This window comes from Temnothorax americanus, unplaced genomic scaffold, assembly GCF_048541705.1.
Source record: "Temnothorax americanus isolate GAGA-0224 unplaced genomic scaffold, ASM4854170v1 Scaffold42, whole genome shotgun sequence".
Lineage (NCBI taxonomy): Eukaryota > Metazoa > Arthropoda > Insecta > Hymenoptera > Formicidae > Temnothorax > Temnothorax americanus.
In genome coordinates, this window is record NW_027509570.1 from 1,394,273 (window position 1) to 1,421,514 (window position 27,242).

Here is a 27,242-nt window from a genome sequence, read left to right on the forward strand (position 1 = left end):
GCTCTAAAAAAATAGGTATTCTCGTTCCGCCATTTTGGCGCCACGCATATGTGAAAACATAATCTTTTCGTAAATGTCAACACGCTTTTCGGTCTCGTCGTCTCAGAGCTTTCAAACGGACTGGCTGCGTTGCACGTACGTGCACGAATAGAAGCGAAAAAGAGTTTCAATTTTTTCGGAAAAGCGTCGTAACGTTTACGAAAAGGTTCGGTTTTTACATATGGCGCCAAAATGCCAAATGGCGGAACGAGAATACTCACATTTATAGAGCCTTAGGCTGAGTTTCCACTGAGCGCGTCACGCGTCGCGTCGTCCGAGTTGTACCGTCTTGTGACGGGCGCGAACGGGGCGGTTTTGCGTGGTTCAACTCGGACGACGCGACGCGTGACGCGCTCAGTGGAAACTCAGCCTTAGTATTCTTGTACGTCGGTCGCGCGTCGCGCGTCTAGCTTGTCGTCTCCTCCACGGCGGACCGGGCGAACGGCGGACGTTCGGTTCGGCTGTGGAAAAGGCAGGAAAGGGGGAAGAAACAGCTGTTCGGTGGTGGACATGTTTATCGGCGCGACCGCACGGGGATGCGTTGTCGTTCCGGGGCACGTACGACGTCGACTCGCGAGATAACGACGGCCGGGAAGGCGGGAATGATGTGATCGCGGACGGTGGGACGATCGCGAGTCGCGAGTCGGTGGTGAGCGCGCTACGACGTCCGGTGCTACGTGCGTGAGAAGCGCGGCGCGCGGCTCCTTTTACGCGGGTTATGTTTCGTCGGCCCCGCGCGCAAGGATCATGGCGCAGTGCAAGTTAACCCCGCGGGAGTTTATCGGCAACGCTTTCTCCCCGCAGATCGCCGTGGTCTGCTCGGCCGCGGCCGACGCCGCATGCCAGAAGAACAATCTGTCGTTCGTCGAGCTGCTCCAACCGTTTTGCAAATTAAATACCGAAGGTAAGCCGGGAGGCCGCGCCAAGCTACGTCATATTGTGTAAACTGTATGTACAGGGTGTACCAGAACGCAGACCTTATTGACTAACTTTGGTGTTTTATTACGTAATATTGAGACCGTAGTTTCCAAAACTCCCCTCTGGTTTATCTCCCATGGGATCTTCTCAAAACAGTATAGCTTGTGCCACGCAGCTCATTGTCAACAAGAGATGATCTAAAGGACACTATCACCGTAGCCGTTGCATCAGGGAAAATGTTGTCACACTTAAAAGTATTCAAAGCGGATGTGACGAATAAAGACGCGTTTGAAACAAAATAACAAGCACGTTGAACATTTAGTTTATATAACGTGTCTGTAGGGGTCTGACTTAGGTATACTCTGTATGTGTCGCATTAAAGAGGCATTCATTTTCATATGTGTTCACGGATTTTTTCACTGTGTATTTTTGCTATAATCAAAGCTGTGTACATCGTACATACTTTGAAACGTTGAGGTTTAATCCTTCACACGCTATATATAAGTTGTGTTAATATTGCCCTTAGGTCACTTTAAGGATCCCCAAGGCACGACGATAGCGATTAGAAATCTTCGTCTTTCCATACAAGACATTAACGTGCGACCACCAGAACCGAGTCTTGCCAAAAAGTTGTTGAACGAAGCGGTCAGTTCTGCTCTGTGCGAACGTACGACCACAGTTCCCATCGGCTCGACCGAGTTAGATATCCCCGTCTCCGTTCCTTGGTTCGAGGCATGGAGAGAAACGTTTCTGAGCGTCCAGTTTCCGTCGGATCATGAATTCACAAAGCATCTGCTTGCGTGCATGATAGTTGTTTCCACAGCGGAGGACAATCCGTTGGAAATAATTCAGACTATGGGAGCGCAATTGCATCAAAGTATACCAGGAAAGTTGCCTAAATGGTTTAACAATAATGCCCTTAGGTATTACATCTTAGTTCACGACGCTATTCAGGATGACAGAACGAAGTAAGTTTTTAAACGTTGGATAAATATTTTTGCATTATGTATTATAATTAAGTTAAGTGAACGTATAAAAGGGATAGAGAGAAATCAAAATTTCAATTTTATGAGATGTTGACAAGCGTTTAAAATTAATATAATAGATTAGGTTTTTTTTATTATTATTATTAAAAAGAAGTATATATTTTCATAAAATCCGTTTTTCAGAGCAGAAACAGTTTTTACAGACATGAAGACTATTTATGGTGCTAATAATTGCTTTTTATTGCAAATGAATTCGAGACCGCCTGGTTTTTCCGACGACAATACGCATTTGCCTGACCCTTGGAGTCAGTTCTTAACGAAACATTCAGACGTGGCTGGTAGCAGCGAACAGAATAGTTCCCCTCGTACACCTGCGGATATAGGTGGAGTATCTGCCATGCCGAGCGAGCTGACTACAGAGACTGAAAAGTACATTTTTTATATATTAAAATTTATAATTATATAATCGTAACGTTAACGTATATTATAAATAATATATTAACAAACTCTTTGGCTCTTATACGTGAATGATATTTCGAAAATGTTTAGTCTGCAAAAACAAAAATTTTTACTGCAGAACGAGCCAAGCCGGAACACCGCTAATGCCGCATAACTGCGTTACATTGCCGTCTCCAGATTTAGCCGAACTAGTTTCCGGAATTGACACAATTAGTCTCTCATCTGAAATATCCGAGTCGACAAATACGACGTTAGAAGTTGGACAAGAAGCAGTTCCAGTTACAATTCATCCACTCAGTCCAGAGAATGAGAAAGGCTTCATTCTCGCGACTAATGTCAAGGGTCACGCCATTGTTACTAACTCACCAATAAATACCAATGTCTGGGCGGATTCTCCAAATTACGTAGTTGCTCAACACGGTGCTCGTCTTTCCACCCAAGATCTAGAAAGATTACGGACACTAATAACGGAATTCTGTTTGCGAAGCTTGTTGCCTTATGTAGAAAAGCAGATTGGCCTATTGAACGATGTAATTTCGAACAAGAGGGTCAGTAGATCGCTATTTAGCGCTACGAAAAGGTGGTTTACTACAAATAAGCCTGGTGTGCCAGGTTCGGTTCCATCAAATGCTGTAATGTAAGAGAAAATCATGTCTCGATGAATCTTTAAAGAAAAGGCGTTCTCTCCGTGATTCTTTTCTTGAACGTAATTATATTAACATACGTCTTTCGCACGTTTGTGTTTTAGTTATACAACAGAATCGCCAGAATTACAATTACGACGTTTAGGCGATCTATGTTTCATATTCGGTCACTACTCGCTCGCTTATCAGGCTTATCACAGTGCAAAGCGCGACTTCGCGGCGGATCAGGCGTGGGTATATTACGCGGGCGCTCTTGAAATGGCTGCTTTGAGCGCTTTCATGCAAGGCGAGACAAACAGGAAGACCATCGAGTACATGGACGATGCGATCGTGACGTATGCGAACACCTGTAAGATGCCTCAGTTTGCAACGAGGGCGACGCTGCTCAGCGCCGAGTGTTTGAAGGGTCGGGGATTGTACGGAGAAGCCGCGAAGCAGTTGATACGGATGACCAGTGAGGATTCCGATTTACGTTCGGCTTTGCTGCTCGAACAGGCCGCTTATTGCTTCATCGGTCCGAAAATGATGCGCAAATATGCTTTCCACGCGGTTCTGGCTGGACATAGATTCTCGAAGGCCGGCCAAAGAAAGCACTCCTTGAGATGTTATCAGCAAGCGTATCAGGTAGGCATAAACGTATTATCTCTAGAGATCGTCTCTAGTGACGACGTCGCCGTTTGCCAGAAACTTTCCTCTGCAACAAAGTTCGTTATTTTATAAATAACATATGACACTAGGTGTATTATGAAAGGGGCTGGTCTTTGGCAGAGGATCACATCCATTTCACGATCGGCAGGCAAGCCGCATCCCTGAAACAAGTCTCCGAGGCAGTGAAGGCGTTTGAAAAGTTACTTACGGCTTCTAGTAAACAGCACGCTCCGCAACAGGCGGCGTTTTTACGAGAATTTTTACACACTCGTAACGTGAGTATAACACGCGGCGACACAAGTGGCACGTACAATGGATCGTGATGGCTTATTTATGGCCGTGCGCAGTTACTGTTTCAGGAAAACGGCACGAGTTGTACAGGACTTCCCATTTTGCCTTTGCCACTCGTGGATACGAACAATATCAAAGTGCTGTACGGTCCGTTGGGCAAACAAACCGAAAGCAATATTCCAGCGAGTCACGTCACGTTCACCGAAGAAACGGCGGACGCGAGATGGTCGAAAATGGAGGAACTGCTGATAACCGAGGCGCAGGGTTTTCCACCCATGATATTTAAGCCGACTGTCGCGCTGTACTCTAGAACAAGTACGAACGCTGTAAAACCTAACGCGGTTCTAGACGAACCAGTGCATTATTCTATCGACGTGCACAATCCGCTACACGTTCCGCTACCGTTGTCTGACGTGACTCTGTTGTGGTCATTCACTTGCAATAACGAGACTATCACGAACGAACGAAAAACGATCGACAGCTCAAACCCGGTAGATTCGGACGTCATAGACGCGATTTTGTTGCAACCGGCATGCAAACGGAATATCGTGTTGTCTCTCACGCCTAGGCGAGTGGGCGACGTAAAGATCTTAGGTATAAGTTATAAATTATCCAATCCGGTACAGACGATAAGCGATTCACCGGTCGCAAACTCGACCATCATTGTCGCCGGTAAGAGATTGTTTGAGATTACACCACCCAAACTGAAAGGTATCAAAGAGAAACCCGGCGTGAATGTGTACGGGAAGGATTATAGGTTGGAGATGACGGTGATAGAGAAGGCGGCATTTATGCAGGTACATTCTTCGAGAAACGACTTGACATGCCGTGCGACATCAAAATTTAAACGTTGCCGTTCTCTTTGCAGATACTCTTCACTAAATTGTCGCCAGAAATGTTGTGCGGCGAAGTACAAAGGGTGGAAGTCACTTTAAAGAACATAGGTAACGCACCGTTGACGAACATATATATTGCATCCACCGATGCCAAACTTTTCACGTTAGGAAACACGGAAATCGATACATTCGGAACGGAAGGTAAGCATCTTTAGGACATATACTTTCGTTTGTCACTATTTTTCTGTAGATAAGATAGTTTTGTATTTCTGTCTAAAGTGTTTGTTCGTGTTTGTTGTATACGTTATCAAATAGGATAATATTGCGCTTGCAGCGTTACGTGCAAGGAAAAGCAGTAGATCGGTCACAAAGGTGATATTACCGGTCTCCAAGAACGGTGTGTTAAATGTAGGCGAAACTCACAAAATGCCACTTTGGGTGCAAGCACCGCACGTGAAGGGCACTCACAGATTAGATCTGCTCTTCTATTACGAAAGCATCGACGCAAAAACTGCTTCGAAGCACCGTTTGTGCCGGCACACCTGGCAATTAACGGTGTTGGATTCGATACAAATTACCGCAGTCGCCACCAGAAGCGGACTGTTCAAGGATGACTCGCCGACGTTAAATTTAATCATGTCCGTTAAGAATACCAATCAAGTTCACGATCCATCCATAAACGAGATTATCCTGTCCGAAGTGTCGCTACAGAGCGCCGTGTGGTCTGCGTTTCCGTCCTCGGTCCTACCGCCAAGCGTAAAAGTGCAACCTCAAGAGGTGTTCCACCTGATGCTGAAGCTGAAGAAGAAGAAGAAGAAGGCCGACGGCAACGCAACCATTTCCGACGTATCCTTAACTCCTAACGAAGATGACAAGACACTGCGCGACAGTTCGCCGTTTATCAGTTTTGTACAGAGACGTTACATCCAGCCACTGGACGTGACGGAAAGTGCGAGCGACATGCAACAGTTTCACGCACAACAGAATGCTGAGCGAAACTCCATGTCGAATATTATAGCATTAACGTCCACGCTGATTGTTAAGTGGTGCGCCAACGTGACGGAGAGCGGCGTGATCACCCGACGGGCGGTTGGACAGCATCACCTCGAACTCGAGCATTTAAACAAGCAGTATAAACATCCGAAGGAACCGCGTACCGAGCGTAACGACGACGGCGCTCGCTTGAAAGTCTTCGGCCCGGACCGGAACGTATCGAATATAGTCACTGTCCCGCTTAAGGACCTCGCATGGGAAGCGGAATATCTGAAAAGTCTAATCTCTTTTTCCCTCGCTCATCAAAGGCAGGTCACGCACGATTTTCAGCGAAGTCGATTGTGCATTGTTCCCGTGACAATGTATCTGCAAAATCACTCAGAGGCGCGAGTCGATGTTAAAATAAGTACGATAGGTACCAGCAGGTGAGAGAGCGAAAATATCTATAATATAATATACAAAGTATTGTCGTACTTACTGTTAGTGTGCTTAACATCGTACGTTTGCTCTTCTTAATTTTTTTCTTTACACCCGTACGTGCTATATATACCGACGTGTAATCCTCTTTTACAGCGAAACTCATCTTCCGAATATTAAGTCACAACTGTACTCACCGCAGGCTTCGACGTACTACAAGTACGCCGGTCACTCGTCACGTTATTCTGACGTCGAAGCGCACGCAAGTAATACCATGAAGCTACACGCCGTGCTGCCCAGCGCGGGAACGTACGACCTGGCGGCGCGAATAGAGATCTCCGTTAAAGTTGTAAATAGTCAGGAATATGTCGCGCAGAAAGGAAAAATGGAGAGTATATGCATAATTAATGACGGCAGTACATAACGTACGACCTATCGCGATTACAGTCACTAACAGATACGGAAGCGCTATTTTCAGTGTAACTCAGAATCATTCCTTGTCAGTATATGTACATACGCCGTATGTTGAAACGTGTTACATTATATTATAATTGATATTTTAATAATGTCAACATATTTTTTACCTGATATATCACGTTTCAGCGTCGCGTGCTTTACGTGGATAATTATTTTTTGTACTCCGATGGTCGAGTACACGAGCGTGAGTACGCAACCAAACCGAAATCTCCTGTCTCGGGATCGATTACATTTAGTTGGTTTTGCTAATGTGATTACTTAACTTTTTTACGACCTGTTGGTCTCGAGCTACCTCACAATAAATCTACGAATAAGCAGTCGAGTGCGTGGTGAGGACGTTGAACAGATTTTTTTTTTTACCGCATCGCGCTCGATTGAGCGAAGACTGCGTATCTTTAACTGCCAAACTAATGACACGCGTTACCTTTTATCAAGACATATCGTCTGTAAATCACCTTTATAATTATCTATCACTTTCGTGTTACCATCTTCGCTGTTATCGGCGAAAGAAATTCCTTTTCTTTACGCGACGGAGTTCATTTAAATCTCGGACGTGTATGGAACAAGTGAAAAATACGTTCTCTTGTCGCGTGCAAAAGAAATTAGAGATATCGTTTTCGTTTCTCTGTAAACTCAATATGTATATTATGTTCAGTGATTAACGATGTGCGTACTTCGGATGACAGCATAAAAAATAGAGATTTTTCAAACGTTTCGCAAACGCATGAAACGCGACGACGTCGTAAGGGTTTGAAAGTGTTCGGATGAACGTCAAAAGAACAAAATAAGGAATATTTAAGGTCTTTTAGGTAATAGGCTTGTATTTTTTTGTACAGTGTATTTCTTAAGAAATAAGAATGTGTATAAGTCACGTTTCATATGAACAGGAGTCTCAGTATAACGTATAATATACGGCGAGAAAGAAACCCTGTACATAAAACTTGTCAACGTCGCGAGTTAAGTAAATAATGGGCGAAGTTATTCAGCACTTTTAATGATTAGAATGGCGTTTGTAGCATACTGTCTTTCCATAACACGTTAAACTTCCCGTTAAACATGAAACGTTTTAAATAACTTGTAAAAAGAATATATAATTACTATAGGATGACGTATCCTTTATAAAATAAAGAGGTCTAGGTTTTTTGTAAATCTAAAATGAGACGTGTTAGAATATATTTATTCTGTAAGTATATCTCAAAGAGTGTACTGAACCTTTGATAATGCATTATAACGATATGTACACGTGCGTGTAGATATAGTTAATATAAATGTAATTATTTTATGTAACACGTGCATATACGTTTGTGCACGACATTTTTTTACATCGCGGCTGTGTTTGTTCCTGTGTGTGTCGTTTCCTTACATAATATAACGTTGTTGAAAGAAGTTTCGAGAATCTGTAATGTGCGCGACTTTATGAAAGGTAATTGAAGTAAAACGTGGAATATTAATTCATCCAAAAATTACACGTATCCACTCTACGCGTTGAAGGATGTACATATATAATGTATTCGATATTCAATCGTTGAATATCGTTTGCGATTGGCGCGTAGATATTTTAGGTTCACCAATCAGCTTCAGATTTTCAAAAGGCGCGCGTCCAAACATGGCAAGTTGGCATGGAATTTTTGTGATCGAGAATTGGCACGCCTGCTTAACGTGATGACTTTTCACCACCAATCGCGAAGAACTTCAACGTTATTGAGGCACGCTATCTGTCGTCTTTCATTTTCTTTTCCTCGTGTGGTTAGCTCCGTTTTGGAGTCGGTGAGATATTATATTTCTTTATCCATTATTATCTACCGACATCGTAATATACATTAAATGTTTTCTTGCATGCTGCGTTTCTTACAACTATTCCGGATACGTTACGTTATGTATTTCCAGCATTTGTTTATGTGAATTTAATTTAATTTGCAGGTTAAAATGGGACGCCGACCAGCGAGGTGGTACGTACGGCGCGTTTTAATTCGTCGCCTTTATAAATTATATATATACCTTGTCAGCAAGCTTTGTAAAATCTTTTTCTGTCTACCATATGGTGGTTCGATACGAAAAATTTTTACGTTATATCCCATATGTCGTTTTCCATGTCTTATGGAGTTAGATTTTTTTACTTATGCATATTTCAGATTCAACGTTGCACGTACGTTATTTTGCGCAACATCATAACGATAAAAACGCCGTGTAATTCTGTTTTAATATTACACTTTTACGAACAATACAACGTTAATATTGAAATTTAAATGTTGAAAGATATTAAAATACATAACAGTCGTACTACATTTTGAGAATCTTTTCTTTTTAGTTATCGGTATTGTAAAAATAAGCCGTACCCGAAATCCAGATTCTGTCGCGGTGTGCCAGACCCAAAGATCCGCATTTTTGATCTTGGAAAAAAGAAAGCTTCCGTCGAGGACTTTCCATTGTGCGTGCACTTGGTGTCGGATGAATATGAACAGCTCAGTTCCGAGGCTTTGGAAGCCGGACGTATTTGTGCTAACAAATACATGGTGAAGAACGCTGGAAAAGATCAATTTCATATTCGTATGAGACTCCATCCCTTCCATGTTATCCGCATCAACAAAATGTTATCGTGCGCTGGAGCTGATAGGTATGTAACTAGGCGTGACATAAGATAATAAAACTTATTTCTTTCCTACAAGTATACTACACTTCAACGTTTTCATGTAACTTTGGTTCTTATTCTATAGTCTAATAACGTATCACCGAAAACGTATGCGCGTTGTTTTCAGGCTTCAGACTGGAATGAGAGGTGCCTTTGGCAAACCTCAGGGTACTGTGGCCAGAGTACACATTGGTCAGCCCATTATGAGCGTGCGTTCTTCCGATCGACACAAGGCTGCTGTCATTGAAGCTCTGCGACGTGCCAAGTTCAAGTTCCCTGGTCGTCAAAAGATTTATGTATCGAAGAAATGGGGCTTCACGAAGTACGATCGTACAGAGTATGAGGACCTGAAAGTCGCGGGCCGCCTTGCCCCAGATGGCTGCAATGTTAAGTATCTACCCGAGCATGGACCGCTCGAAGAATGGAAGAAATTCAGGAAGGTACTTGCTACAGCTTAAATAAACATTGGACATTTTGGACATTGAATTGAATAAAATGTATCAGAAAAAGAAACAAAGTGTATATCATCTTCTAAAAAACCCTAGAACACGCTGAGTAGAATGTAACATCCAGAATTAGTTATTTCTGAAAGTTTGAGTTAATATCTTACTTTAAAAAAATATTAACGTAGCATGGTTTTATTGAAGAAAATTATGTGGAAAAAAAAAACCCACGAATATAAAAGATGTAAATACTTATCTTAAAGAGGTTTTAAGTGACTGACAACGCCGTGACGGTAAACGCCGAATGGAAGCACTTTTATTACCTATCACGTCATATGTAAATGACGTTAATAATTACACTTTACTGTTCTAAAAAATGCGAAATTATATAACATTTCCTTTTTACAAAGTACTGTCCCAGTCTTCACAATTTAATAAATTGTATGTACATACATATATACGCGTTCTACTCGAGATTCTAACACGTATAGTATAAGGATTTGTAAGAAATGCAGTTTTTCGCATCTTGTTCATGCTAGGACCTGAGCAGAATGGCTGACTTGTAATTTTAAGACAATGTTTTATGCTTTAAATCTTTGATTTTAATAACGCACAATGCTATCTTGTATCTGAAGTCTTACAAATATATTGACACTTCGTACACACGTTTAAAACGTGACGCAAGGCAGTCGTGTGTGCGTTACTAAAAATATTTAAAACATAAAACGTTGTCTTAACATTAGAAGTTAGCTCGTCTGCTCAGGCCCTTAAGTTGCACAATAAAACATTTTATACTATTAGGGGCTTTCCATTTAGTTACGCACGTTAATTCTTTACTTCTACTTTCGCAAGAGTATTCTTCCGACCAGTACCTTGAAAAATAGAGGAAACAACGATAAACTTAAATCCTATTTGTTAAATTATATATAAATTTAGTTTTACAAAAATAAATACTATATCGTCTCACGGTAGTTGCGCGCGCGCGCGCGCGCGTGTGTGAACACAACGATATCTACACGATAATCAATATTATATAGACCAACTTATACTCTACATTTATATTCACAACGTATACGGGCTTTTCCGTTATCGTATTGCACTCGTCGTCTTCAGCTAACGTATATCTCTCCCACTGCCGCACTCCATCGCTCTTTTTCTTTCTTTCCCTCGTTAAAAGTCACATAAATGGAAAGCACTTACGCTGGGCTAATCAAAACGTTGAGAACGTGTGAGAACGTCAGTATAGTTGTACGTCAAAGTCTTTGAATAAATAAATGACGTGTACTTCCAATTTAATATAAAACATTTCGTAAACGATACCTGATGAAAGAAGAATGAATATCGTGCAAAGATATATTCACGGCCACTTTCTAGTGCGAGTGACAGGTAATGTCTGCGTCATTTTCGTTTCCTGTCGTTTGAATCTCATCGTCAATGTCAATATCGCATATTCGATGGGAATGTACATCTAAAGCTTCAGTACTCGTTGCTGCATCTAATAATGGCGATAACTTCTCCGCTTCGCTATCTTCGTCTTGGCCTTGTCCCTTTATTAAAAATGATGTCTAGTAAACGCGAAATTTTTATTGCTTAGAGTTGGTCGTACGTACGCACATTTTTTAAATCGTAACTTTAAAATAAAATGAACAGCGATTTTTTAAACAGACTTGTCCCACCCAGTCCATCGTGTTGGTGCGAAGTTGCCTTACTCTACTTTTTTTTAAATCCATAAAAATAGCATACCTCGTATAAAGAAGCTGGTTGTTTCTCATTAACCAATCTCACGGTGTCGCGCGTTCTTAAACCAGATTTATCGCGCGTATGTACCGCGTTGGTGCGCATAGCTGGAGATCTATTATGCAACTCCTTTTGAGAACCAGAGTGTTCGTCCCTGGCTAGTAATACGGACATACGAAACTCGGGAGTCGGACAAGCGGTACCGCTAGACCTGGCCGACATATCAGTTTCTTTGGCGGATATGTGTTTTGAGACCGGGGTACGTTCGGTCGAGCTGCAACGGGGCACGTTTTTCATGTAGATTATTCCACGTATGTTATTTACGTAGTGATTCGAAGGACATATGGATACGAGACGAACCGATTTAAAGTTTCCGCGGCTTGAATGGCACTCGCCGTATCTGTATCGGGAGTATCCGGTGATTCTGGTGCAATAATGACAGTTCGTGGAGTGTAAGGTCCATTTAAAGCTTCTATCAGAGACACTGCTTCGTAGCCCGATGGAATATTCTCGCAACTTCCCTGGAATAATACGTTCAATGTATCGCGGTCACATAGTACTCGGTGAAGCAACAACAACGAAGAAACACGTAGAGCGTGCGTTAATTCAGAAATACCATCACGCGAAATACCGTCGAAGTAATAAAAAATGATAAAACATGCAAGTACGCTAACTATTATTTCACTACTCTCACCTCTGGCACGGGTGGATTAGATATACGTGTCCCAGTCGCTTTCTGAAGAGCTTTAATCTGCAAGAGTGCCCTGAACGGTGCGCGACATATCGGACAGTTGTTTGCTTGATATCTCAACGAATCGGCGCAGGAGTTGCACAGGCACAAGTGTCTGCACGGCAAAATTAACGTGTCGCGTACTTCGCTCATGCAAATAACACATTCGGAGCCATTGTCCTCGGTATCCTCATCGCTGCCTTGTTGCTATATGAAAAAAGAAAGTAAAGCTGAAGCTCCGAAATCTTTCAGTCTCGCGTTTCTTGAAACTTTGTGAAAGTATCTCAAATTTTTTACACGAATAGAATCAAGTGGAACGAGAGGGATAAATATCTAACGCGTAAGCGTGAGATTATTTAATTTTTCTTCTTATTTCACATGCGAGGATAAAAAATTATATATTTAACGTTTATTTATGCCAAATATTCATTTAGGAGCATCTAAAATACTGTCACTAAATTTCACGAAAAGAGGAAGATTTCTTCTAATTTTATCTGAAAGCGCCGACATACTTATAAGGGGGTAACCACGTCTTGATATTTTAACGTTTGCTAAACTTATAATTATATGTTACAGTACACTCCATTCACCACGACAAGGTACAGTAACTCTGTCTAATGTGCAAGTTTATGAAATATTAATGTTAAAAATATTGTTTTTATATCACGGATAAATTAACCGTGCTTATGCAAAGAAGTTGATTCATAAACGGCGCCTGATGCAACGTAGTAATGTATTTTAAATGTTTCAATGATAGCGGACATTCAAAAACGTGTACACATTCTGACTATATTATTGATAACGCACAAGTTGAAAGTTCCGCACCGAAGATTAGTTGTCATGTAATGTATTTTTGTTAATTGTGATGTACTTCGTCATAATGTCCCCTTATACGTCTATTTTTCTTATTTATAATACATACGTATAGTACATGAATTTTTTTTACAGACGTTTAAAACACGTACGTACACGAAAAATTTTAAACATTCGTCGTTCACAAATTATTACGCATTGAGCAGAGTTACCGTACCTTGTATTAGTGAAAGAGTAACTATACTGTAACATATTAAAACGTTAGTAAACGTCAAGGGGTCAACGGTTGGTTGTCCCCTTCGTAGAATAATCTACTCAAATATTATTGTATACATTCTCATACCTTTGCATTTTCAGTATTCTTATTCTCAATTCCATATATCTCCTGTACTAAATAGCAAAGGCCGTCCACATAAAGCTTCTGTTTAAGTGCTTTTAATACGTATGTTCCATCAGAATGTTTTTCAACCACGGCTATGGTTGTATGAGATTGTTTTAGATCGTCCGCGCCTTCCTCCGCTACACAATGTATAGCTATTGGAATAATCTACAACGTAGAAAAAAAATGTTTCCGTCTTCTTGAAAACATCAATCTTACTAAAGACAATATATGTATATATGTCGTAAATACTTCTCTATCTGCCGTGTATATTAAATCTTCTTCAGTGTACAATGTTGGATCGAATACGTGCGACGTTTGTGAGAACACGTGGTTTGCTCCTTTTTTATAATAATATGTTTCAGAGTTCATAGATGGATCCCGTGGTATATATCTAGAGTCGATAAAAAAAAATACGTTGTTTACTAAACGTTTTCTGTGTGCAGCACGGTCCCTTACATTTACACGGTACATACGCAACTCCTTTCGTTGAAACTTCTTCCGTACAAAAGTAATAAATCGTTATCGCACATCTCACGTCGCAGTCGAACACAAATTCAATGTTAAAGCGGTTGGGTTTCTTGTCAATCGCGCTGTCGCCATAGTGCTTGACACTGTGGTACGGCGAGGACGTCGACGTTTGGTCCATATTACGAACCAGCCTCAGAGACTCCTTGCGTATGTTCACTAAGCTCTTTAATGTCTTTGTAGGATCGTTGGCTTGTGGCGGAGGATATGGAAACTGAAACAAGAATGAACGGTGCGTAATCGCTCTTTACAAAGAGTAAATGAAAGCTATAGCTCAACATATATGCGTCTATATTTAAATAGATCCTTCGTATAGAAAATTTTGTTACATATAAAAAAAAAAAACGAATAACGTTCATACAGGAGTTGGTCGGCTGCCTAAGAAATTCAGATCTGCATTCTCTCCAAAGAGATACGCCTCAGGCTGAGGCGTGTCAAATCGCTCACCGCCCATTATGAAATGACTGCCAAAGTAGGACCCTGTCGGGAGTAAATTCATGTATCAATGAAGTGGCAGAAGGGACGTTATGCATTACTCTGTAAATGCGCGTTTGAAGTCATATACCGGATCGTGGAGGATATTTATACGCATGGTTCGAAGTGATATCAACCTCCTCGACTCCAGCGTTCTGCCTACTTGTCAACGATCCCATCTTGTTTAGCACGCACAACATTCACAACTACAACACGCGGTCAAATGGCAAATCGTCACGTTGTCTTACGTTCGATAACGAACAGTGGGTGTACGCATATATTCGTAAAAATCCACCGCTAAGCGATCAAAAACTACTGGGCGTTGTCACATTGATTTGCGTAAAATTAATTTGACTTTGTCGGTTTGTTGTTATTGATAAAAAAGTAGAAAATAAAAAAGAATGCGCGAAAAGAAGGTTTTGCGATAACAAGCATATGAGGTTGTTTTCTATTGTAGAACTTGGTGCTTGGTGCTGCCACGGAGGTAAAGGAGTGAACCATGGTCAATGGTGAACCACCAATATCCATGGCGCCCATGGCGGGTGTGTATCGACTATCGACTGGTATCGACTTTAAGGCCGGTATTCATAGTTCGTTAAGACCGGCTTAAGTTCAATCTTAAGATGTCACGAACCAATCACAAGAGCCGTATTAAGGCTGATTTATAGAGGCCGTAAAGGCCTTCACACATAAAATGCCGTAAGAACGTAAAACGTAAGCGTAAGAAAATCGATCAATCCCACGTGAGTATTTTCCCCTACTCGGATTACGGACAGTACAATACTCGATTGGGATTGGTCGATTTTCTTACGCTTACGTTTTACGTCCTTACGCAATTTTATGTGTGAAGGCCTTAACCGTTGATTTAAGCCGTAATCTTTAAGAACGTGACCACGCGCAGTCGATTGTTCTTCTCACATTCGTAAGTATACGTAGTATACGTAGTATACGCGTTTACGCGAGCGCTTCTGTAGTAACTTACGCGACGTCCTTCGCGTAAACGGGATTGTCCTTCGTGTAAACGGAATTTTGTAGTAACTTATGATAAATTTACTCCGCGTAAACGAGTCAATTATCGTAAATTAGTGCAGAAGTAACGCTCGTGTAAACGTATATCTGTCGAGTTGGCTTATAGGGCCACGTTCACCAACCACGGTTAGCTTAACCGACGGTTAAAGTTAGCAGGATTGACCAATAGAAAGCAGGGTGGATTCATTTCTATTGGTCAATCCTGGAGCCCACGTCTGTTCACGCCTACCGACAACCGTCGCGTCGATAAGTTATCGACGTCTGTCGCTTCTGGTATACGCGCGCATATTCGCACATATCGTCGCGGGTCGCGGCCCATTTAAGTCGCGGTCAGTCGCGGTAGATCGCGATGGAACACGCCCATTCCGCGCTTATGCACGCGTAAACATCGCCGCGAACGCGACGCGTTTTTATGGGCACCGCATTTTCACGTAGCTTCACGTACGAGTGCATCCTTTCCGCGCGTCGCGGACGAAGACGAAGATTATCGCGTCTGATTATCGGAGCGACGTGACAGCTCGACGCTCGGACGTTCGGGTCGTTTCCCATCTGTCTCTCATTTCTTGCGGCGGGAAGGAAACTCGGCACGGGCGCTCGACGGTGCGATAAAAAGTAATAAATCATTCGATGGTTAATCAAAGACCTATGGTGCAGGCCAAGTATGAATTGCTAACCAAACGACAGTGAGTATCGAAAACGAAAGCGCGCTCGAGAGGCAAATGTATCGTCCTTCGGAGCTGCTTTTTATCATTAAATTTATAATTATATGTATACGCGAGAAGTGGATGGGCAGCGGGGCGGAGAGGGGGGCGGGGGAGAGGGCGCAGGGAACGTTGTATCGATTTTTCACGCTACGACAAACAATACACGTCATCGCTGGCTTTTGAACTTTCCCCTCTCTCATCGCGTAGGATTGCTTTGTCGTTGTTCGCATAAATGCAGCGTTCTAGACCGACAGGTCTCCCCACACATGTCGTCTCTTGTACGTCTGCTGCACGGCGATCTGAAACGCGGGCCGTCCTTTCAGAACGCGCTGGAGAACACAAGTCGTCTGCCTCATTTTGTCATTCCTGTTCGTCGCGGTGCTGTTTGTCACGCGCGCCTGGTTCGGCATACTCCTGCTGAAGACATCGCGAGCCGACAGCGTCGTCGAGGAACACATTGACGATGCCAAGATTGCTACGTGGCTACGTCGGGCTCGGATGTACGCCGAGTCGGCGAAGGAGAATCAGAATGCGGACAGGAACACAAGTTTCGGCACATCGGAGCACGACCACCACGATACAACCAGGTGAGAAACTCTCCGATCGAACGTGCGTTTATCTATCTTAGACTCGTTTGAACACCACCAAGGGAAATATCGTGAAGAAAGTATATATATAGAGAGAGAGAGGTTGGTGAACGAAGTAGAGGAGAGAAAGGATAGCGTGGAGATTAGACGAGAAAGATGGGCCAAAAAGCAGAGTGCACGGCGCGACGTATAATCAAACAATGGTTAAGGAAACATTGTAAACCAAACCTACTTTTTGGCTATGTAGCTGGAGTTAATAAATTGTTATAATCTATCTCAAACTCTTGTATGTACCTAGTAAGCAAAGTGTTAATAGTATGCCAGTCGTTTTACCAACAGCGTCAGAATACTCTGCATTAACGTCTGTTTATTGTTAGCAAACTTTGGTTAGCTCTGTAAGCAGAGTTTGCTGACGATCTGACGGCAGAAATCTAACAGACGCGTTAAACTATAATAGCTACGAGATCTCGTTCGCGTTCCGCAGTCAGTTGGTCGTAATATTTTGCTAACAGATTTTTTGTTGTCGTTCTCGTGGTATTTTGTTGACAAACGTTGTAACAGATTATGCACACGTTGTTTTTGGCATCGTTGGCTATCCAGCGTGGATGCGTGTCTTATTTTAAAATCTATTCTCTGTTTAGCCAGGTCCTCGTATGCTACTATACAATACCGGGGGACCTGAACACGTCGTGGGAGCTCAGTCCGTCGCACATTGACCCTCATATTTGTACGCATATTATCGTGGGTTTTGCGGGCGTGGTGAACAGTACGCTCGACATAGGTAACACGGCGTGGGTGTACGAGCGAGTAGTCGCTTTAAAGAATCTCAAACCAAACTTGAAGGTCATGATTAGCGCCGGCGGATACAATGAGCTCCACGATGGTTTCTCCGAGATGGTGAAAAATCACGCAAATAGAAAAAAGTACGTTCATGTGGCTTTCCATTCCTGTACATGATATACATTTGGGATACGCAATTATCGTTAATATCCCTATGTCCAGATTTATCCAATCAGTATTAAATGTAACTAAGACTTTCCGCTTGGACGGCTTTGACGTTGACTGGGAGTTTCCAGCCTGGTTAGGAGCGGACGATCGCGAAAGGATACGCTTTGTGCAGCTGTTAGAAGAATTACGAAAGGAATTTGATCATAGCGGACAAAAGTTAATTTTAACTGTAGCGGTTGCAGCACCACAGGCCATTGTAGATCAGAGTTACAGTATTCCTGAAATGGCAGAGTATGCGTCGTCGTAAAAAATGCGCGACGTTATAAGATACTTGAAAAAAAATGTTATAACGCGTCATCTTTTTCAGGCACGTCGACTTTATAAACCTTATGTCGTACGATTATCACTTCTACGTTTGGTACTTCCCAGTGACGGATCTGAACGCCCCGCTCTTTCCTCGTTGCTCAGAGACAGGCTATTTGTCCACATTAAATGTGAATTTCTCTGCTCAATACTGGATGGCGAAGGGAATGCCGCGAGAGAAGATTGTCGTCGGCGTACCGGCTTATGGCCACTCCTACAAACTGGACAATCCATTGAATCATAATTTACAAGCACCAGCCAACGGCGTCGGGAAGCTTGGCGTAAAGGGCTTCGTGTCTTATCCTACGGTTTGTCAATTTCTTAAATCCGGAGCTACGAGCGTCTTTAATAAGGAGAGCCGTGTACCATATACGTTTAAAGGCAGAGAATGGATATCTTATGACAATGAGGAGAGCGTTCATTACAAGGTAACGCGTTTTACCTTGCTACGATAAAATCGAGCAGCGTTGTAAAAATCTCAGTTGAAACGTTTGTGTTGCAGAGTACATGGATTCGTACCACGGGCTTCAAGGGAGCCATGATACTATCTTTAAATGTTGACGATTGGAACGGCACTTGCTACGGTGCAAACGAAACGTTTCCTTTGACACGTACCATCTCGAAAGTATTATTTAAGGAGTCGGACAAGTAACAAGATGTCAACGGTCAATAGAAATACTTTAAATACGCGCAGTCACGGAATCTAACTATTCCGAAAGTTTAAAGCTTACCGTGAAATGATCCATTCCATTACATTTCTATTTAATGTATTACTTGATATATATACTCTACCTCAGTTGCTCAAAACGTGTTTTGTACAAATAAGTTGCGAAAGTATTTTAATCACCTAGTATTATATGCTGACTACGAGGGCATAGCACTTGTACCTGGTTGAGTCAAATTAAAAATATTTAAACGCGAAAATATTTATATGCGTTGACGTGTATATTATGTAAAGATACATATGGCGTTTGCTACGTGGCTATTATTTCCGTATGTTTTACAAGCAAATAATATCCGAACGACGTCTAAAGTACTCGGTATATAAAATACGTTCGAAAAGAGATATTAATATAATCATTAATGAAACGTCCACGTGCGTCGAAAATGCTATATTATCCAGACGTGTAAGCATATATAAGCGTCATCTGTTTTCAGTGTAGATTTTTACGTCGCGTCAACGTCAGTTTTACTTTTTTAAGTACGCGTAGATAAGATACGTCGTGTTATAAGTATTCAAGACATGTTAACTGATCTCCGTATAACACGGTCACAAAGTATAAAATATATGAAACTGTTTTGCCCCCGAACGTTATTTTTTTATAACAATATATACATTCCTATTGTGAATACTTACATTGATAATTACATTTATCACACCGTATTGTTACCTTTATTATTTGATTATGGTAATATCCAAGTAAAACTTCTTATCTAATATCCATGTAGTTATAGTATTTACGAACGAAAGAGAGTAACGAGCTGCGTTATAAATACCATCTAGTAAAATTTACGATACCAGGGATAGATGAGAGGATTATAAACAGTCGAAATAAATTAGCTTTCTCATTATGATACATTTTATAGTGTATTCGGATAATTTATTGCATTTACATCCAAAGATATTTACGCGTCGATAAACGATTTAAAAAAAAATAGAAAGATGTTGAGACGTCACTATCAACATCGCTGCGTGTTATTTCCATGATTCCATACCTATAAAATCACACGCGTGTGTGAAAACAAAGTTTTTAAACACAATTTCTTCAGTACTGTAACTCAGATACGACACAACTTTCTCTTGAGATGTATGTAACGGTATTTAACGATCCTAACGTCCTTAACGTCCTTAACGGCAGTACATGCACTGCCTGGAACCGCGTCTCAGGATTTACCACCGAAACCGCCCATTAAATTTCCCAATCCACCTGCAGCACCCTGTTGTAACTGTTTCATTATATTTTGCAACCCTGGCATACCACCTAAAATAATCACGATAAAAGTCGTGCGTACTGAAAAATCTACGGTCAACGTGTAAAGTTGGAGATAAATTAAAAAATAATCTGGAAAGCATCACACGCGAAACGAACGGTACTTTCTATATTTTTAGAATACTATAAAAAATGACTTAACTCTAGTAACAAAATATAAAACGTTATGAAGACGGTGCACATAAAAGAATGTTTTTTAACTTATCGTGGAATGAGCGTTCACGCTGTATAAACGTGCTTACCCATTTGATGTAATACACGCGGATCCATCATTTTAGCCATTTGATGATTCAGTTTCGCCATTTGTGTAGGATTAACGTTTTTCGCCATATCTCCCGCTTTGAACAAACCTTTTATACCACCCATCTTCTTAACGACTGCTGCGAATTTTGTATACTGCGTAATTAAATCTTTGACCTCTTTCTCCGTTACGCCAGAACCCCTTGCCACTCTCACTATCCTTCCAGGTTGTTTGCTGAATAACTTGGCTCCATCTCTACTATCCAGCTCTGAACGAAAGACACACGGTAATAAATGTTGCTAAGAACGTAAAGAACGTGTCACAAGGAACAATATATATATATATATAAAGGAAGCATATTAAATAACTAACCTGAATCATTCATACTGTCCATAATAGTCATGAGTCGTTTTAATCTTGCCATTGATTCTTGCTCCGTCCCTTTCGACATGAAATCTTGGCTAAATCCAGGGATCATACCCTACATACACGAAAACTTTAGACGTAATCATAAAATGACGTACACTTCTATTTTTATAGCAACGATAAACGCTATAACGCTTATTTTATAAAGCTTCGTAGAAAAATACATGTAAGTGTTGCGTTTTCACATTATTTACCATTAATTGTGAAAATGGTCCCATCTTCATAATATTTTGAAATTGTTCATACATGTCTCGTAAGGTGAATTGACCATGTTTGATTTTTTCAAGTAATTCTTCGTTATCGTCTAAATTAAGTTCGTTTACTTTGTCAATAAGACCTTCAATGTCTCCCATACCCAATAACTTGCTAATAAATGGTTTTGTTTTAAACGGTTCTAGATCGTCTATATGTTCTCCTGTACCAACAAATATTACAGGACTTTGTGTCGCTGCAACACTGAAGAGACGCGAATATTACATATATACACACCGATGTATAAACGAAGCACGGACTTAGTTAATAATTTTTCTTATATATATATATATATATATATATATATATATATATAAATAAAATTATTAACCAAGTCCGTGCTTATTTTAGAAGTAAAAATTAACATTTATAACAAAATAACTTCATGCTGTTTTACGTTGCATAAACATATTGCAAAAAGTATATAAACGTATTAAGCTAAGAACTAAAAAAGAAAACTTACGCAGAAAGTGCTCCACCGCCTTTAGCGTGGCCGTCCAATTTTGTAATTATGATAGAACCGACGTTAACGCGTTCTTTAAAAGCTTTTGCCTGCGCTTCGCACGCCTGACCTATCGTTGCGTCCATTACAAAGATAATATTGTCTGGTTGCTGCAACATATGAAAACTTAGTGTTAAAAAATTGACATTTTTTTCTACGCATATACATAAAAAAGCGCTATAATTTTACCACAGCATTCGCGACTTGCAACATTTCCTCGAACAATGATTCTTCCTGTTTATGCCTCCCACTTGTATCTACAATAATGATCTCATATCCTTCTTTCTTGAACATATCGACACCATCCTGTGCAATTGCTACAGGATCTACTTCTGTATAACTAACGTTAGAAGGTGTTTGGTTAGCATATTATCAAAAATATATTAAACGGCAGCGTAATATCGCAAGTGTAAACATTTTCCTTTATTTACCTTCCGTAAAATGGTATTCTAGCCTTCGTTGCGTTCTGCTTTATCTGATCGTACGCACCGGCACGAAAAGTATCGGCGCATACCAAGCACGCCTTCCAATTTTTCTTAAGGTAATGATACGCGAGTTTGGTACAAGTTGTCGTTTTACCGGAACCTTGCAAACCGACAAACATAATCACGTTAGGACGGCCTTTTACTGGTTGATAAGCTTTGACACCAGGATCAATCAACTGAAAAAAAATCATGGATTAGCTATATTCCTAACGCGTAAGAGCTGTATCTTCAGTACTATCCCAAACCTGTTTACACATCGTTATCTGATAAAAGTTTAAGATGACAGACCAACCTTCACGAGTTCTTTGAAGACTGCACTCTGTATCATCCTCCTTTTATTAAGACCACCAGCCATATCTTCAAAATCGATAACTTGGCGTACATTTTCACGTAATTTTTTTACTAATCTAATATTTACATCAGCTTCGAGTAACGCTGCGCATATCTCCTTCAGCATAGAATTTAAAACCTGTTGAGACAGAAGTGTTCATCGCGAAAGGTGACATGGCACAACGCTAACCAGTTATATTAAAACAGAATGTACACGACGATGTGATGAACACGAAATGTGTAATGTTGGAAACTCAAAGAATTCCAAGAAAAAGATTTATTTCTGAAAAAATCACGAGAGAGATAATTTTCTAAAACTCACTACGCATGTCACGTGTTAACACATGAGACCTGTTTTTTTTTTTAGTTGACGTTCTTACACAGCTCACTTTTCCTCATTTTCTTTTCACGCTGAAAAGAAAAAGGAAAAAAAAGATAAACCGTGTAAAAAGTTCAGTTAAAAAGAACAGGCCTACGGTATTGTCGCGCGTTCGGACAACGTAGAACGTCAAGCCACGGCGCGGCGTAAACATAAGTTTGACACGTACAACGAGATTGTTGAAAATAAATGGAACGTTCGAGAAGCGCTTTGCGAAAATGAAAGAAACGATGCCGAGTATGGAACAGAAGAGGTCGCGACACTCCGGTTTTTGATTTATATAAATTACCCTCGCGGGACGCGGTCCCACGCGTATCGCGGGTGAACCGATAAACAAACACTCACCTCCTCGTTGATGACGGTCGCATTGCTGAGCGACCGCAGGGCGGACGTAATCTTACGTCCGAGGTCCGCCAAAACCATGTTTGGACGTTTTTATTACGCGTCCGGCAGCAGAAAAATTATGTATCCCGATTAGCGGTTAGGATATTAACGTATAAAATCTGTCATCATGTCCCGACTTGGCCAACACGGCATGACGACACATCCGGTCGCTAGAGAGCGATCACGCGAAAGAACGACGTTCCAGGTTCCAGGTCGGTCGTGTCACTCGTGTCTCGTGTCAGTCGTGTGGCGCGAGTGCATGCGGCCGCGACCGATATTTCCCACTCGCACGTCGTCCCGTCAGAAAACACGCTCGGCTTGTTTATACATGATGAACGAGGAGACTCCGTACGTGGCCGCCGTCCATATCGATTGGAACGTGCACTCGTACGTATGTACACTCGACGCACGCTTTCACGTCTGAAGTCACTTCCGGAGTTCCGGATCTCTGTGTGCGCTAGAGGTTAATAAGGGCCGGTCTACAATTGGGCACGTTCAGCAGACACAACTGTTGCACAACTGTTGAGTTCGTTTTATCATCACTTTGCGTTAATTGGTTGGTTCTAAAAGTAATGCGGGGTCTACAGCGAGTCGCAAAGTCGTGAGGGTGCCATTACATGGAGCGCGGAAAAGCGGAAACGCGGAAGCGGGGACGACAAAATTTACTAGATTCCCGTCGATCCGTTCCGTCTGTTTTGAATGCCTTAATATTACATGGAGCATATTTTGAGCGGAAAAGCGGAACGGAGAATTATAAAATATTAATTTTTAACGGTATTTATTGATTAAAATGCTTGTATTCAATAGATAAGCTGAAAAGATAAGCATATTAATAAAAATTGCAATGAATTAAGTGAACACAATTTTAAGAAATGAATACAAATGTCTATTTGTCACTATACTGTTCCGCTTTTCCGCGCAAATTGTGCTCCATGTAATATAAGGAGAAACAAACTCGCGGAACGAACGCGTCAAAATCCGTTGTCAACGCGGATACAGTATACTTCATCAAATTTCGGAGCTGTTTAATCATATTGAATAAAAGCTTTTACACATACTCTTCGATTACTTTATTATTTAATAAAAGTGGCAGTATAATATTATAGATCCAAACATCATGTTGATGGTTATTATGAAGTATATCTTATATGCAAGCCAGGGTACATACATAGGCTGCGTTAAGTACTGGCAGTGAATATCGAAACGCAGCCATACATACATACATACACGATAATAGCGGATTCCGCTTTTCCGTTCAAACGTGCGGGACTCAACTCGCGGAAACGCGGAATCTAGTTACTATTCTGTTCCGCGCTTCCGCGTTTCCGCGTTTCCGCGCTCCATGTAATGGCACCCTGAGTCGTGAGTCGCAAGACGTGACCACGCACAATCGAACTAGTGCAACAAGTGAGAATGAAACAAATATATTTTCTTTTATTCTAACTCATTGCACTAGTTCAGAAGTGCAGCGAAAACGAACAGGCCTAAGGGTGCATCCCCATGGAGAAAGAAATAGCGGAACGGAATTTAAACGGAATTCCTTTGATTGGCTAATATCCCATCTTGAGAGTCCCCATCTAGAGATTAGCCAATCAGAGTAATTCAGTTTTAATTCCGTTCCGCTATTTCTCTCTCCATGGGGATGCAGCCTAATGAGTCGTATGTCGGAGCCGGATGTCGGAACGTAGCCGATGGTGTCCAATGAGGAAACGTCGTTTCCGAAAAAGAAATGGAGGATTCAGGCTGGTTTCACATGGGGCGTAAGATGCGTATGCGTAACTTGCGTCAGCCAATCAACGCGTCTCAGCTACTATACGCGTATGATACGATTAAATACCGAGACGATTTGATTGGCTGACGCAAGTTACGCATACGCATCTTACGTCCCATGTGAAACCAGCCTCACACTGCGTCCGATGTTTCGACGTACGACGATCCGACATCCACGAGGAACGTTTTGTCTCTAATAATAAATTCTGTTATGGAGGATTCACCGTGCGTCCGATCACGTCCGATGTTCGACGTACGACGATCCGACATCCACGAACAGAATTTATTATTAGAGACAAAACGTTCCTCGTGGATGTCGGATCGTCGTACGTCGAACATCGGACGTGATCGGACGCACGGTGACGCCTCCAAAATTCTCTCATTGGATCATCGGCTACGTTCTGACATCCGACTCAGGCATACGACTGCGTGTAGACCGGGCCTAATGCGGGGCCTACACGGCGGGTTATAAATCGTGAGTTGTAAGAAATTGATCAATCACAATCGAATTTGAAGAGAATAATCGATTGTGATTGGTCAATTTCTTACGACTCACATGAAACCGTCTAAGGGCCAATTTCACCAACCACAGTTAGTTTAATCGATGGTTAAAGTTAGCAGAATTGACCAATAGAAATTAATCCACCCTGCTTTCTATTGGTCAATCCTGCTAACTTTAACCGTCGGTTAAGTTAACTGTGGTTGGTGAACGTGGCTCTAAAACCGTATATCTATGCCAATATGTTTATAAACACATCATTTTTCTTCGCACGTCGAGAAAGCTGACAGGTTACGCCTCCTCTACAATGGGAGTCGCGCGTCGTAAGAAATTGACCACGCACAGTCGCGTATTCTTCTCAACGTTGACTGTGCGTGGTCAATTTATTACGACGTATACTACGATACGAACAATGTAAAACCGCGGGGTAAGAGACACCACAATAAGAGGACCATTTTTTATTGGTCCTGCATATTTCGTCAACTCCCGCCCGTACTCACCACGTGTCACGTACTCTATCACTCTTATTGTAAATAATATATTAAATGATAAATATTATAGAAATATTAAAAACTAGTTTTTTTTTTTAATATCACGCTAAATACGTTATGTTAAAATAATTTTGTTTGCAGTTTCTCACTGAAATATATAAACTGGAACGAACACTGGGCCTGCTTATGGGATACGAGAGAGAGCATGTCAAGGTGTCTCGAGCAGCGCTCTATCCTTCGCTGGTCTTCTTACGCGGCCTGTACTTCATCCCCACTCCATCCTCCCCACTCTTGACTACACTGTAGGCTAGACAAGGAGAAGAGAGGAACTTGAAACTTCTCTCTCATATCGCTGAGAGCACATTGGAGCACACTTACCCACGTCTACCTTGGATTTACATAGCAGCACTTATTCCAGTTAGAGCGTCTAATCTACGGTTCCTGCACACGGAACGCGGTAATGGCTTTTAACCGGCTATGTAATGCAGGAGTAACACGTACGAAAACTCAACGATATTTGACACGTCGTTCGCACGTTTTTGCAAATATTCCACTAAGATGCGTCATTATAACGTTGTTGTCTTGTTGCAATACTATTTAGGAATAACGTGGTGTACATTTTTATCAATATTTGCACAAAAGTCGAACGTTCTACTAGTATTGTTGCAAAGATTGAGACATACGTGCAGCCGTCCCACGTTCATCCAGCGTTCGTCATATACGTTTATAAATCTTTTCCTATCGGGGCTGTCGAGCATAAACAGTTACAACGAAACAAAGTTTTACATACCTTTCGAAACGTTGAAGCTCGACAAAAGAGAAAGATTTCTTAATCTACCGTTATTAAAGAACTAGTGACGCTAGTGCTCTTACTGCTTACAGAGCAACCTATTAACGAAGTTCCACCTCGCACCTCTAAAGTGCAGCTAAGTATCCTTAAGGCTCTCCCACGGTCACGGTGAGATGTCAGAGGCGAGAACGGACACCCTGAGACGTCTTGCATGCCATTTTCAAATAAAAAAATATTTGGATAAAAAAGCACTTCAGAGCGCGCTTTAGTACACTTCGAAACGTGTTCAAAAACTATCCTTTTCCCTTGACAGTTGTTTACGAAACAGCTATAAAATGACGGTGATACAAAGCCTAGGCATGCGCCTGTGCATAAGCTTGTAAGACTAGGCCGCGTATCACCGTCATTTTATGGCTGTTTCGTAAACTGTCAAGGGAAAAGGATAGTTTTCGGACACGTTTATAAGTGTACTAAAAGTGTACTAAAGCGCGCTAAAGTATTTTACTCTAGTTTCGATACTTAACTGAAACGTACAGAAAACAGAAATTTTCAACAAATGCTAAAATATCTCTATAAGAAGTCAAAATCGCGCGCGCACACACACACACACACACACACACACACACAAAT

The 27,242-nt window shown here is 41.5% G+C and overlaps 5 protein-coding genes and 1 long non-coding RNA gene across 9 annotated transcripts; 4 read left to right on the forward strand and 2 right to left on the reverse strand.

Annotated features, from left to right (window-relative positions):
* The first annotated feature begins 491 nt into the window (after positions 1-491).
* L(3)76bdm (trafficking protein particle complex subunit 8 homolog l(3)76BDm) lies at positions 492-7,896 on the forward strand. Its single transcript, XM_077416338.1, has 10 exons — positions 492-943; positions 1,484-1,925; positions 2,127-2,372; positions 2,521-3,039; positions 3,151-3,670; positions 3,784-3,969; positions 4,042-4,782; positions 4,854-5,022; positions 5,156-6,239; positions 6,388-7,896. The coding sequence occupies exons 1-10, from the start codon at positions 787-789 to the stop codon at positions 6,653-6,655; spliced, it is 4,332 nt and encodes a 1,443-aa protein (XP_077272464.1). The 5' UTR covers positions 492-786; the 3' UTR covers positions 6,656-7,896.
* Positions 7,897-8,346: 450 nt separating this feature from the next.
* Rpl10 (ribosomal protein L10) lies at positions 8,347-9,854 on the forward strand. The gene is made up of 4 exons (XM_077416351.1): positions 8,347-8,475; positions 8,629-8,657; positions 9,017-9,322; positions 9,465-9,854. Exons 1-4 carry the CDS (start codon positions 8,371-8,373, stop codon positions 9,793-9,795), a joined length of 771 nt encoding a protein of 256 aa, XP_077272477.1. The 5' UTR covers positions 8,347-8,370; the 3' UTR covers positions 9,796-9,854.
* Positions 9,855-10,068: 214 nt separating this feature from the next.
* On the reverse strand, positions 10,069-14,933 carry Mrgn1 (Mahogunin ring finger 1). Of its 3 annotated transcripts, XM_077416340.1 has the most exons (11): positions 14,533-14,933; positions 14,329-14,447; positions 13,916-14,181; positions 13,692-13,833; positions 13,404-13,607; positions 12,212-12,454; positions 11,878-12,038; positions 11,524-11,791; positions 11,101-11,345; positions 10,835-10,986; positions 10,069-10,652 (listed from the first exon to the last, which is right to left on the reverse strand). In XM_077416340.1, the coding sequence occupies exons 1-9, from the start codon at positions 14,639-14,641 to the stop codon at positions 11,151-11,153; spliced, it is 1,707 nt and encodes a 568-aa protein (XP_077272466.1). In that variant the 5' UTR covers positions 14,642-14,933; the 3' UTR covers positions 10,069-10,652; positions 10,835-10,986; positions 11,101-11,150. The 3 variants fall into 3 exon arrangements, with proteins under 3 accessions (XP_077272466.1, XP_077272467.1, XP_077272465.1); XM_077416341.1 differs by having other exon boundaries at positions 10,069-10,986; positions 11,101-11,327; XM_077416339.1 differs by having other exon boundaries at positions 10,069-10,986.
* Positions 14,934-15,777: 844 nt separating this feature from the next.
* On the forward strand, positions 15,778-21,124 carry LOC143903000 (chitinase-3-like protein 2). The gene is made up of 6 exons (XM_077416309.1): positions 15,778-16,153; positions 16,498-16,761; positions 17,403-17,684; positions 17,764-18,000; positions 18,077-18,500; positions 18,575-21,124. The coding sequence occupies exons 1-6, from the start codon at positions 16,098-16,100 to the stop codon at positions 18,722-18,724; spliced, it is 1,413 nt and encodes a 470-aa protein (XP_077272435.1). The 5' UTR covers positions 15,778-16,097; the 3' UTR covers positions 18,725-21,124.
* Positions 19,642-23,492, reverse strand: Srp54k (signal recognition particle 54k). The gene is made up of 9 exons (XM_077416307.1): positions 23,024-23,492; positions 22,262-22,438; positions 21,916-22,145; positions 21,674-21,824; positions 21,446-21,594; positions 20,925-21,186; positions 20,677-20,785; positions 20,306-20,572; positions 19,642-20,054 (listed from the first exon to the last, which is right to left on the reverse strand). The coding sequence occupies exons 1-9, from the start codon at positions 23,099-23,101 to the stop codon at positions 19,957-19,959; spliced, it is 1,521 nt and encodes a 506-aa protein (XP_077272433.1). The 5' UTR covers positions 23,102-23,492; the 3' UTR covers positions 19,642-19,956.
* Positions 23,493-25,181: 1,689 nt separating this feature from the next.
* Positions 25,182-27,231, forward strand: LOC143903005 (uncharacterized). Of its 2 annotated transcripts, XR_013258559.1 has the most exons (3): positions 25,531-25,860; positions 25,964-26,279; positions 26,705-27,231. It is a non-coding gene; the product is annotated as an uncharacterized LOC143903005 (long non-coding RNA). The 2 variants fall into 2 exon arrangements; XR_013258558.1 differs by having other exon boundaries at positions 25,182-25,860; positions 25,964-27,231.
* Positions 27,232-27,242: the final 11 nt, after the last annotated feature.